Source organism: Botryllus schlosseri, chromosome 6 (assembly GCF_051294905.1).
Source record: "Botryllus schlosseri isolate E-star chromosome 6, Bs_hap1, whole genome shotgun sequence".
In the NCBI taxonomy this organism is placed as follows: Eukaryota; Metazoa; Chordata; class Ascidiacea; order Stolidobranchia; family Styelidae; genus Botryllus; species Botryllus schlosseri.
In genome coordinates this window covers 30,334,074-30,348,032 of record NC_137241.1, presented here as the reverse complement: position 1 = coordinate 30,348,032, position 13,959 = coordinate 30,334,074, and the positions used below count along the sequence as shown (strand labels likewise).

At 40.5% G+C, this 13,959-nt stretch overlaps 1 protein-coding gene across 1 annotated transcript in view; it reads left to right on the top strand.

The window, feature by feature from the left end:
• Window positions 1-458: 458 nt before the first annotated feature.
• Window positions 459-13,959, top strand: part of LOC145440626 (helicase ARIP4-like) — a 37,400-nt gene continuing 23,899 nt past the window's right edge. The window contains exons 1-2 of the mRNA XM_080318313.1: window positions 459-599; window positions 13,829-13,941. Coding sequence (XP_080174439.1) covers window positions 517-599; window positions 13,829-13,941 — 196 coding nt within the window. The 5' untranslated portion in view covers window positions 459-516. The remainder of the gene's footprint in view (window positions 600-13,828; window positions 13,942-13,959) is intronic.

The following is a 13,959-nucleotide window of genomic DNA, read 5'->3' as shown; positions in this document are numbered from 1 at the left end:
TAGGTTTACCTACGTAGATTTAGAAGTAGTCTAAAATCATAACCACTCAAGTAGGTAGCGACAATTGACGAAACCTACTTGAAACAATTTGAAAAGTAGAGTTTCGTGGCTAACCACTAGGGCTAGGCACAATGATGCTATTGGAGTAGTGAGAGCTGATCTTTCGAGCACTGAAATTGTACGCTCCTTGCCACCATGCAGGCTACTTTAAAAATGAGAATTATAGTTTCAATACTATTTCACACCAGGCAATGCTTGAAACCTCGATGGGTCGTATCACAGCATACGAAACATGTACTATAAAGCTACACACGTTAGTTGCAATGACATATCTGTCAAGTCGTGGCCAACCCCCAGCATTATCACAAAGTACAATGGAATAGGTATGGTCGAAAAAGCACCAAATGATATTTCATGTGATATAGAACTGTCATTTTGTTCTTTGTTATCGCACAGAAAATACAAAAGATTGCCAACTTTTCACAGAGTGTGCACTAATCCCACAAATTAAATAATATGGATGACGTCGTTCAAAGTACGGACGAAGAAGAGTCGCGAGACGAGAGCGAAAGCGAATCAGACCTGAGTGGCGACGAGCGGTGAATAAATTATATTTTAATTTTTTTCAATACATTTCATGGCCATATTATTAGATTTCGACAGAATGAAGAAGTTTCGTAATGACTCGAGTCATATTTCGACTCGCAATTTTCGTTGACTCGAGTGAATTTGCGTATTTACTAGATCAAGTCATATGACTTGATACATTCTATGACTTGATTCTGTAGCAGCAAATTTTAGATATAAAAAAATATTATTTATGGTCGGAGATTCTAATATTAATATAATTATTGAATTATTCACCGTAAACACAATTTTTTCAAATATAGAATTTTGTACTGCAGTAAATTAGCTTCTACCGTTTGGAATTGAGCCAAATTTGTTATGCATGTTTTTTTTAACTGGCAATTTCATGGGGTAGACTTTGAAAAAATATATTTTTAAAATAAATGATAATAGCTTAGCTTCTACAGGTTGGAATCGAGCTAAATTTGGTGTGCAGCGGATTTTTCTAACCAACCTAACAATTTTACCAGATAGCCAGTAAAATATCGAGAAAAAAGATATTTTTGAGCAACCCTACTGTACAGTTTGAAGAGGCATACACACTGAATGAAAACAAACAGAAGATAAGATGTAAAAAGACCATGCGACGAAAATGAGTTGGCATGTGTTGGTAAGCGAGGTCGATATGAGATCGTGGTCCGGCAATATCGAGCGCAGCCTAGTATTACTTCAATAGTATTTGCTTGCCTTTGGAATTGGACGTGGACGTGATCGACTGCCGGATTACAGACGAAATGCTGCTCTGCCGTCCTGATCTGCCAGAATTGACAGAGCAATGAGTTATCCTGTAGTTCGCACTGGACATATAGTAATTGGACAATGATTACGCGCGCGTGTTGCACAGACCCGTTATTGATTCCGGAGTGGAGAAATCATTGAATTTTTGAGGCAGTGACCTCGATGGAACTGCTACATCAACTTGGCCATTTCTAGTTTATTCCTATATTGTATGTTTGTAACACAAGATCAGGGATATATAGAACTATAGAACTATATATCCCTGCACAAGATACATTGAATAGCGCGTTGATGGTCGCACATCCATGCCCTTTGGGGGCCTTAGAAATGAAACCGAGACCAAGATATTCTACAGGTAGTTTTTGCTGTGATCAAAGTGACCGGTAGCACCCCAGCAAAGAATACAGTAGTATACCGTACAACTGAATAATACATTCACAATGAAATATACCCGAATATTTTGGCGGACACTCGTCAGAGGAAATCCCAGCAGCTACCAGAGCATTGAAAGGAACTTTGTATGCATATCAACAATTGTGTCATAATCAACGTATATGTTCTTTCCGATTCTCTACTAGTTGCTGACGATTACCCCTGACGAGTGTCGGCTGAAAATATTCGGGTTTGTTTCATTGTCAATATATTATTCAATTGTATACTGAAGTTTTTACCGCCAAAAGTGTATTCAAATGTTTTTGTTTTGATTGAGGTAAAGATTTATAGTGTAATTATAACCCAAAGCGGCTAGCAGCGTCTAAGGGGCGGAAGAAACGACTTGCCTGTTTATCGTAGGCCCCGCTGTGATGATAGGAATTTCAGCGTTGGAATTGGTTGACCGGTGATGTCAACGGTTAGGTTGCCGTGCGAGATCAAGACCAATACCTGGAATTTCGCAGCATTAAATCTCAGGTGGTGACGTACTTGGGCATGGACACAAAGGCACTCATGCACTTTGGGAATTTGATCACGGACGAGGGCATTGAAGCATTCGGGGTACGCCACAGGAAACCTGATCTGGAGATTTAAACCGTTTGTTGGCATCCAGTCTGGTGACTTTTCACGAGCTCTAGATGTGAACCCAGTAATGCGCCAACTACGGAACGAGAATACTATGAATCTACGCGTTTTTGCGGTCAGGATTTTATAGTGCTGTTCGTGTTCAGCCGCCGTTGTCAGACCGTGTACGGTTGTTTTTTGTGGAATCCAAATTGGCGAGGAGGTATAATTATTATGGTAGACACATAGGCAATCATTGAAGACATGCGGGAAGAAGCAATCTTCCGGACACAATCCCGGTGGAGCTCAAGCCATCTGTTCGCCTCGATTACCCGTATTTTCATGACGTGGACGTTACATTTGGTGATGCGGTTGCATATTGTTAATTGATACACAATGTTCTTTTCAATTTTCTACTGACTTGCTGGCCCTGATGATTACCCCTGGCGAGTGTCGGCCTAAATATTCGGATTTATTTCAACATCATATATTATTCGAATGTATATTGAAGTTCTGAAGCTCCTCAAATTCCGGTACACCGTAGAACAGATAAAGGTCGGTACCAGAGTTGGGAAATTAGGAAATTTTCATCTTTTGAAAATTTGATTAGAGTTAACATTATAGCTACACAGTTGACGACGAATAAGACTAGAAATAGAATTATAGCTAAACAGCTAAGCAGAAAATAGATTTGGATTAAAATGTGAGCATAGACACAATTCACAAATTGGATTAGAATTGCGTTACCGGCACCTCGCTCTAATTATTCTAATTCGAAAAAAAAGAAATATCTAGGTCTTACTGTAGGCGTAGCATTAACTTGATCGTGGCAGACCGCGCGGAAACGTTAAATTTCTGAATATAAATCATCTTCTTCGTGCGCAACTCCTAGGTGAAAGCGGGTCATGACTTATCCAATTGGATTTATATCAGTGGTTCCCAAACTTTTTCGGTGTGAGGGCCAAATTTAGAATTTCAGAGTACGGTCGGGGCCGCATGAATAGCACGGCTATGAAACGGACCCAAACAGTCATCATGGCTATTTCGGAGTAGTTTTATTGCTGTGGCGAGATTTCAAAACTGTACACTGTATACCGCTACTTATTTGCTGCATTGGGTGTTCGTTGAGTGAATGAGCTTTTCTCGCCTAAACGCGCGAAGCGCGAGTAATTTCTTTAGTTTCGTGACTGAATCCGTCAATATGATCGGGAATTGAATGGATTGCTATCAATTTTCGTTCTGTCTCTGTTCACGTAATCTGATTTACCGGTAGAGCTGAGTGAGATGTGTTTGAAAAGTTATAGGCCCCCTCAATAGTAATTAAACATCTCCGGGGGTATACCTGTTGGCAGGACCTCGGGTTCTTCGTCATCCCGGCACTTCGTCAGGACCCCGGGCTCCCATAGGGGGATAAACTGACTCCGCATCACGTTGTTTGCTTTTGCCACGAAATTAAAGTTGTACTGTACGTGTTGCACATCTAGTTATTATAGGGTTACCATACATCCTCCTTATAAGATGATTTGTCCTATTTTTGAATTTTTTTAAAGTGTCCTCGGAGGACGCCCAAATGTCTTCTTTTTTAGGATTTTGTCTTCTTTTTTGGGGATTTTGGTTACATATTGGGCCAAATTCGACTGATATACATCAAGTCAGCACTGTAGGAACGCTACGGCGGCTATTTCGGGAGCTAGACCGGGAAGTTGACCTTTTTTCAGTCAACCACCTGTTAATGCGAAAGAAAAACTGTATTTTCCGGGAGTTGAGCCTCTTTTTCTTTTTTAGTCAAGCGACCACGAAGTGGGAAAAATCTACCATTTTTCCGGATTTTCCTCTGGTTTTGAAAGTTATCAATACCTATTTATATCTTTAGCTACTGCTCGTTCATCTGGAAATTTAGGGCACATTGCATTGAAACAGCAGCGACGTAACGTTAGCAGTCTACACTGACATCTTTCCTGCAATTCTATAATTAAAAACTACAGAGGCCAAGCCAAGCAAGAGTATTTTATAAATATAATTTTTCTTCATAAATCGACTTCTTAATATATTTTGGGGCCGCAAGAAGGCTATCTGGGGGCCAGACTTGGACAACTAGATGATTCTAGTTGTCTAATTTCACTAAATTAGAGCGAAATGCCAGTAATCCAATTCTAATCTAATTTGTGAAACGTTTCGATGCTCTAATTCTAATTCTAATCTAATTTGTGAAATGTTCTTATGTTCTAATTCTAATCTAATTTGTGAAATGTCCCTATTCACTAATTCTAGTTCTAATCTAATTATTGTTTTCCTGAAAATGTCTCTTTGTCCGAGGCATATTGCACTATTTCAGTGAGTTAACAAGAATATGTCCTCTTGCGCAGGGAAATCCAGTGCCAACCGCCATCGCCTTACTTCCACCGCGCAGTCATAGTAGATAATATGACGAATAATAGCCTGCTAGAGTAGCTTGTAGTCTGCGAACAACATTCTAGTGTTTAAAATTTACGTTAGTACCACGCAGCACCACGCACTGTGATTTGATATGAACTGAATTTTGCTGTATTCATTTCCCATATACAATTTCATTCAATTTCCAAGTTTTTGGGAACTGAGTAATTCTAATTCTAATCTAATTTGGAAAAAGCTTAGTAGCTGTAATTCTAATTCTAATTTAATTTGGAAAAAGCTGTGTAGCTCTAATTCTAATCTAATTTGGAAAAACTGTGTAGCTCTAATTCTAATTCCAGTCTAATTGAAGAAAAACTGTGTAGCTCTAATTCTAATCTAATTCAGAAAAGCTGGAAATTTTCTAGTTGTCCAAGTCTGCTGGGGGCCGCGCTTGGGAATCACTGATTTATATTGTTGTTGAAGAAACGTGTAGGCCAGGGGTGGGCAAACTACGGCCCGCCACACCGTTCTGTGCGGCCCACGAGAGTCTAAAGAAACTTTAAATTAATTATTAATTTAAAGCAGGGTCTTGATTAAACTTTTTCTTAGTATATTTTGCCATGATAATTCTAAGGCAGTGGTTCTAAAACTGGAGGGTGCACCCCCCTTGGGGGCGTGAAAGCATCTAAAGGGGGCGCGAAGCTGCGACCTCAACTGAAATTTTTTTCGCGCTCCGCGCGATTTACATCACACTCGTATTTTCTGCTATGTATCGAGTCTAAATCTCATATTTAAAAATCTCTCATCCGCAGTGATAACCGCTTCCAAATGACGATAAGGGGGTGGGGGCGCGAAATCCGTTTCCATCATAAGGGGGCAGTACGTGTCTTAAAGTTTGAGAACCACCAAGGTAAATACTTCCTACATTATGTTTTATGTTTAATTTCTGGCGCTTAGGCCCGATCTCAAGTCCCCCCGCAGTTTGAAAGATTTCAACTGCTAAACATCACAGAAATCCTAAACTAGATTGACATATTTCGGATCACGAGTGTGATTTCAGATTGGCCACTCCAGTTTTAATTATTTCAGTGCGTGTCTTTGGTAGATTCGTTCTCTGTATGCGTAGAATTATGGTAGTTATATTTTATCTACACATAGCAGAAGTGTGTTTGAAGCTAACATGGTCATGATGCGGTCGGCATTGTGTGTCCTGGAACTGAACCAAAAGTAGAATTAGTAAATCTATGAACAGATTATCCTGTTCTCAGAATCGGGACAACCGACTTTCATCTGTAATAATATAAGCATATTTATTATCTCCATGTCCTCACTATGTAATCAAATACCAATATTGCGTTTTGGTTAATTATCCCAATTTTATTTAGTGCGGCCCGCGAATGGATTCAGATGCTGAATGCGGCCCGCGAGCTCAAAAGTTTGCCCACCCCTGGTGTAGGCGAACGACCGATTAAAGCAGTGGTTCTTAACCTTGCCACCAGCGCCCCCCAGGGGGCGCTGGCGATCTTGAAGGGGGGCGGAAACGCTCAGGGGGCGATATGGGGGGCGCTGGGCTCAGGGGGGCGGTATGGGGGGCGCTGGAGAAAAATGGCTTCGCAGTAGATGATGTGGTGATAGGACATATCCTTAATGAGTATTCAGAGCAAATTAACACCGAAAACGTCGTTACATATAGCCTTCAAAATACATATAGGTTTAATTGTCCATGGGCGCCTAAATGACTGACACCGAATGTTCCTGTCTTGGCAATCAGAACCCCAGAAGACGAATTCCATCTGGCAGGGAAAAATTATATGTCAGTAAAGAAATATCAACCTGAAATCGTGTGCGTCTTTTAGTTTAGTACGATTGGGCGACAGGGATATTCCTGCTGGGCGATATCCCCGTTGAGCGATTCTATATTTTTTGATATTGCAGGCAGGGGGTCAGGAAATAACATTATGCAACGAAGTCATACCAACGGGCTCGCCCGCCCGAATATGTTTAATTATTGGTAACGGGCCCTACAGTTTCCAAGAAACCTCACAATGTTCGCTTTAAGTTTTGATTAGTCTGCGCACACTCAACGACTCACTGCGCTGACCCTTGGACAACAGTGCGTAACGACTTAAAAAAGGTAATAACTCCGGATTTGTTGTGCGCAACGTAGATTTTCTGTGTGCAGAGACCGTGTCAGTACTGCGCACGTGCGCAGCTTAGAGGGAACATTGCACCTCACTCAGCTCTACCGGTAAATGCGTTTACGTGAGCAGAGAGAGGATAAAAATTGATCTCAATTTACATGCAATTCCCGGTGATATTGACCAATTCAATCATTAATTAGTGATTTTTTTCGCACTTCGCGCGAATAGACGAGAATAGCTGCCTCAGTAAATGGACACCCAATGTAGATACCTAATAGGCTATCAGCAAATAGCGGACAGCCTATTGGGGGTCTGGGAGTGAAGTCCCCCGGAAGTTTGGTTTATCACCCGATGGGGCTCAGGACCAACGTTTTTAGTTTGGGGGGGGGGGGGCTGACGAAGTGCTGTTACGGCCCTGGTAACGAATAATTGTACTTGCGGGCACGCCCGAATATGTTTAATTAATAATTACGTGCCCTTTATTTTCCTATACAACAGCTCACTCAGTGCTACTGGTAAATCTGATTACGTGGGCTGAGAGGATAAAAAGTTTATATAGCGACTTATATATGTAATTACCACCTATTCATTCATGCATTATGGAAAATTTTGGTACTTAGGGCGACCAGGCCACACAAACTTTGCTGACCATCAAAATCACGATATTGGGTTCGTGGGGGCGAAGCCCTCAGAAGTTCGGTTTATCACGCTATGGGTGCGCAAGGCAATCGTTTTTAGGGGGTTTAACGAAGTGCTGTTACGGCCCTCCCTCTTACTCATTGTCTTTATTAACTTCCTTACAATATGAAGTTGGGAGGGGGCGCTGGAGCACGATAATTTTTGAAAGGGGGCGCTGGAAGAAAAAAGGTTAAGAACCACTGGATTAAAGCCATAGTGTAGCAGCCTGCGAGTCGCTTTGCGAAAAAATGAATTACATAACGTGCGTTATGTAAGATGCCGTATCGCGCGCACGCGGGCTTGCTCGCGGTAAACACAAGAGTCGAAATCATCAGCGTTATGTAACATATACTTTTATATACTCTGGCTGCGAGCGCTTGTGTGGCTCAGTTACCGACGGTGACGTAACACGCAGCATCAATGACGCGTTTTGTAGTACAGTCAGCTGGACGAGACAGGCTTCATCAGACTTGGCAGCTAGATTATTCTAGTTGCATAATCAGACTAATTTGAGCAAGTGCAGGTAATCTAATTCTAATCTAATTTGTGAAATGTTTCGATGCTTTCATTTTGTTTTTAATCTACTTTCTGGTTGTCCTGAAAATGGTGCAGGAGATTGCCTAAAGCTTATACGTGTGAGCTCTGATTTTATATGAACTGAATTTGATACAATGTCCAGTCCATGTATTCGCGAATTCAACAATTCTAATCTAACTCGTAAAAACACGCTATAATTCTTGTTTTAATCTAATGTGGACAGAAACGGTTTAGCTATAATTCTAATTGGAGTCCAGTTTGAAAAAATACTTTTGATAATAAACTGACTTGATATGAACCGAACTTGTGGCTTTTGCTGTATTCCGTTCTAATTCGAAATTGAACTCGAATTGAAGTTTTTTGCCGAATTAAGTAATTATAATCTTATTTAGAAAAACTGTGTGTGTTCAGTGTTCAGGCAATCAATCAAAGTTCAGACGTACCGTACAGACAGTTTTGTTGAATAAAAATTGCTATCAAAATAGTACGCACACTTCAGTCGAATGTATGATTCACAAATTTTGCACGGGAAGTGATCGAATTATTATATTCGGCTCCGCAAAAATTACAATGGATTGGATTTGCACAAATCCGAGCAGACAAGGCTGGGTGTCGAAAATATCACCAAGAATTATCATCTCGACGATGCTTAACACCGAAAAAGCCTTTATTCGCCATGAATTCACTGCGACGCCGGAATTTTGCAGCGTGAGCCAATTATCGGCAACGTAATGCATTTATCTTTTTGGAATCAGTGCGACAGTAGATTTCAATCAAGACCAGGTTCAGTAAATTCTGCGCCGTGGAAGATAACTTTTGGATTGCCGGAAATCCTACAATCGCAGCCGCAAAACAATTCTGAATAAAGCCTCAGCGAAGCAGAATGAAGCCGCAAAATGGGTCGTTGCCATTCCATGTGTACATTCGATATTATGACCCTCGATCAAAGGAGAACTTATGTTATAAATGGGATGACCACGGTTTTCGAATTGTATGAGATAGACTTCCGGACCAGAGTAGGACTAGAATTCGAATTATAGCTACACCATTTTCAAATTGCCGTAGATTTGAATTAGAATTACTGGATTCGCGAAAACCGGCAAATGAAATCAAGTACAGTTCGAATTAAATCAAAGCACAATACGTTCTCGTAAGCACGAGAACGGCAAATGTCTGTACAGCGAGCTTGCCTCGTTGCGCGCTATAAAGTTCTGTTGCAGCATTTCCAGGAAATCCAGAAACTATACTAGAATTAGAATTAGAGCAAAGAGACAATTTACAAATTGCACACAAAGCATGGTCGTCGACGAAACGCAAATTCGATCATTTTATATTTACGGAAAAGTCGCTGAGAAATGGCAAACAAGCCAAACAGCGTCGAACCAACATAGATAAAATGTATATCATTTCATCGCTTTTTTAGCATCTAATATCCTGTATGGTTTGATTTCATGTTGGCGCGATGCCTCCTTATCGTAAAAATGACGAAAAACTGCGAATTGTGGGACGCCGTAAATGATAAATATGTGTCTTTAAGGGATGTGCTATCTTGTATCAAAACACAATCCCGGATTCGGAACATGGCTCTCATCTCTGCCACGCCTAATTTCAGCATCAGTTTATTAGCAACGTCATCGTTTCAATACACCACAAGACATCGATACAATGAAAAGATAGGAAAGTGTCAAAACGACCTGGAGCAGTCTTTGAAATCAGACACCAACCTGGACCTATAGGCGATGTAAAGAAGAGGCATGCACGTTGCACAATGAGTCAATGACTGAAAAGAAAAAAAACGATAATATAAAAGGCGAAGTGACAAAAGGGGTTGCGTGTGGACGTGGTCCTACTCATTACATATAATTCCCAGTTTTGGGACCAAAAGCATTTCAAATTTATCAAATCCCGGCATAAGCGGCGAAGATGCACCTCGGGGCAGGAATTGTTAGCTGCGCTCCCCTGCAGCTATCGTTACGCAACTGTCGGCCATTTTTGCCGGGAACCACTTTATTAGTTAGTACGAGATAGAAAGAGAGTGCAGACAATTAGTTTCCACAAAAATATATGACTACAAAATACATCAAAGTGTTGAGCGTATATAGCCTACTAATATAGAACCAGGCTAGTGAAGGCATCGGGAAACCATCAAGTCAGGTACAGCCTGAATTGAGATCTGCTACATAGAAGACTGGCTTTAGTCTTGCCGGGTTGGAGATTATGGACTAGAAAATTTGCAGGTTTTACAAATTAGATTCGAATTAGAATGATAGCTACGCAGTTTTATAGAATTGAATAAAAATTCGAACGGCTGAATTCGCAAACACTCGGAAATTGAATTATATCTCGAATTAGAAATAAAGTGTGAGTTGTTTCGCAATGTTCAGTTCTGTTACAAATTAGATTGCAATTAGAATGATAGCTACACAGTTTTTTTCCAAATTAAATAAAAACTTCGAATTCAATTCCTGCTTTAAAAGAAACACAACAAAAGCAGGTTCAGCTCGTATGAAATCAGAATTCATTCTCCTGAGCACGTGAATGACAAATATCTGTACACCGAGCTTGGCACGTTTTGCACTATTTTCTGGACAACCAGAAATTAGATCAAGAATCAAAATGAAGTCCATAGAAGCATTTCACAAATTAGATTAGAATAAGAAAACCGGTATTTCGCTCTTGCTAGTTTAATTTGGACACACACACACACACAATTTTCTAGTCTGCTCGCGAGTGCCTGGCGAATGAAGCTTTGCCTAGTGTACACTGACTGTACAGTAGGGCTGTTCAAAAATAACTTTTTTTTCCCGATTCAAGCCGGTCATCTCTTAAATCGTCAGGTTGCAGTAGAAAACCTTGCTCACCAAATTTCACTCGATGCCAACCAGTAAAGGCCTCCGCAGATCCAATTGAAATTTTTAATTTATTATGGAAAATTAAAAAAAAAATTTCCAAATTTTTCTGCCAACCCCATGAAATTGTTGAGCTGTCTTCAAAGACGTTGCAAAACAAATTTGAGTCAATTCCGACCAGTAGAAGCGGAGTTATGTGAGTTTTTCGTTGATAAATCGCGGATTATCAACCGATCGAGGATAATCCGAGAAATATCATCGAAAAACTCACATAACTCCGCTTCTACTGGTCGGAATTGACTCAAATTTGTTTTGCAACGTCTTTGAAGACAGCTCAACAATTTCATGGGGTTGGCAGAAAAATTTGGAAATTTTTTTTTTTTAATTCCTCATAATAAATTAAAAATTTTAATTGGATCTGCGGAGGCCTTTACTGGTTGGAATCGATTGAAATTTGGTGAGCAAGGTTTTCTACTGCAACCTGACGATTTAAGAGGTGACCGGCTTGAATCGGGAAAAAAAAGTAATTTTTGAACAGCCCTACTGTACAGTTCAGCAGAAGCGGCATCTTCGCGTCTATCACGTGACTTCAGATTCCGGCATTTTGTTTTGTCGCTTAGTTTTGCAGAACCTACGGAGGTTACTAATTCATACTCTGATCAACTGCAAACTTGGACGGCCTATCTAGCTAGCCGGCGACTATCAAGGACAAGGTTGATTGAAGTAAACAACTGTTGCCGTTAGCTTTACAATTTCGCCCTTGCAAAACATTTCATATCATACAAATACAAGGTTTTGAAACGTTTAATTCCAGGCTCATGCTTGGCGTGAAATATTCGGATGTAACGTAGCCCGGTATATTAATAATTCCATCATTTTGAAGCATTGCAATAGTGTGATTATATGATATGGAATAGTCTCTCAATCAAAACTTATGGCGTAGAACAGCCTTTCGTATCAAGGCGAACGCTCACGCTGATGTGCGAGCCTACGGCGAACCGCAAATCGTCAATGAGTAACAAAAACAAAATTATAACTCCATGCTACAGGGCAGTAGTGCATAAAATGAACTGTGCATCAACAGCAGTGTCATCAAAACGGGATTTTCATACAAAACAAGGCTGTAATAAGCACTTACTGCGTATCAGTGGAACTGTGTGAGTCTGGTTCGTATTTTGACCTTCGGTGAACTTAGGAGAGCGGCTCGACGGATACTGGGGTTGCCGGTTAAGAACATATGAATAATAAAGGCATGAATGAAAATTAACAGAACAAATAACATATAAAAACATGAACGTGTTGTGTCGATAGACGAAATCGATACCGTTAAGTCTGATCGCGGCCCGGTAATCTCGTGTGCACTGTGCAGACTAGTATTTATTCAGTAGAAATCTGTTCGATGCGATGCGTAATTTCAGGTTGTCGCGGAGAATTATTACTGTACGATCAAATCAATTATAATACGATACACGATTGTTTTCGCGCATACTATGCTGACAACGTTCGGTTTTGACATTGGCTTTAGCACACAGCGATATTCTAGAACAGGGGTTCCCATGCGGTGCCCACCGGCCCCGGGTAGCCCGCAAGGACCAGATGAATCGCCCACGGGCCTGCTATAAAAATAGATGGAGTAACAGCCCTTACCAGTGAGCTTTTACATAATGAGATTTATTTATTTAGCCGTACTTGTGTAAATCACACTAACACGAAACATAGTTACTCCCGCCATTTACCCACTTCAACATTTTAGTGTTTTTTTGGCTGTAACTCGTTTTGTGTTCGCAATAGAGAAACCTTTCTTCTTAGGACTTATATAAACATGATGTTTCTGCAGCTTTTGAGCTATATATCATGACTCTACGACCAGTGGTTATCGAGATGGGCAATTTTACCCCCTCCCGCGCAAAAATTGGGGGGTTGGCCCAGGGCTGTAACCAAGTCACAAAGCTCCGAGTCACAAGTCATTCTCACTTTTATGGTTTTGACTCGAGTCAAGTCGAGTCATTTTCAATTTACCACCGAGTCAAGTCCAAGTCATCGAGCGGAGGTCCGAGTCCAAGTCATGTTATTATGACTCGAGTCCGAGTCCAAGTCGTTGTGTTGACTGATCAGTTTCCAGTTAAAGTCTTGCTAAACCCAGTCTTCCAACTCTGTTTGGTGATATATAATGGTTCGCATTGATAGTATACTAATTTTCCTCACTTTTAATGGTTTTCGGTCGCATTTTCAAGTACCAGTACCAGTACCAGTAGACGTAATCCCAATAGGGTCGTTACTTTACTGTTCTTTGAAATTACAATGAAATGTCGGTATTGGCCGTCTGAGTCTCGAGTCATGAGCAATGACTCGAGTCCAAGTCGAGACAATACACAGAATGACTCAAGTCGAGTCATTTCCGTATTTTGAGAAAATGACTCGAGTCATGACTCGAGCCATTGCAACCCTGGGTTGGCTGCTGGAAAGTGGGGGCAGTCCCCTAAAACCAATTTTTTTCTATGCTTTAGGTCATTTGTTGGAATTTAAAAACCCTCATTTTTTCGATTTAAATAAAAGTCATATTCACTACATCCTACTTCAGCATGTTCGTGTTTGTTTTGTAAAATTTACTTTTTTTCAAATTTTACTTGCTAGTTGGTGAACTTGTCAGGCTGGCTAAAAAAACGCTGTACATCAAGTTTGGCTCATTACAACCTGTAGAAGCGTAGCTAAGAGTAGAAATTTTTAGATTATATTTTCAATTACAAATCTGAAATATTATATTCGTGTAGCTACATTAGCGACCAACCGAACAATGTGTTTCTGTTGTAAACTTATTACATTGCGGATTTAGTATAACAACTTGTCATAATCGGAATGCGTTAACAAACTGCTCAATTATTTCCGCAGTCGCAAATCTATAGAACATGCAGACGTCACAAAGAGCGTAGTTTCCGAGGCTAAGGAATCAAAAAAGCCAGAAGACGACCCCAAAAACAGAGTGCTGTCAACGCCATCACCGGGTGAGTTGTCTACTGTTT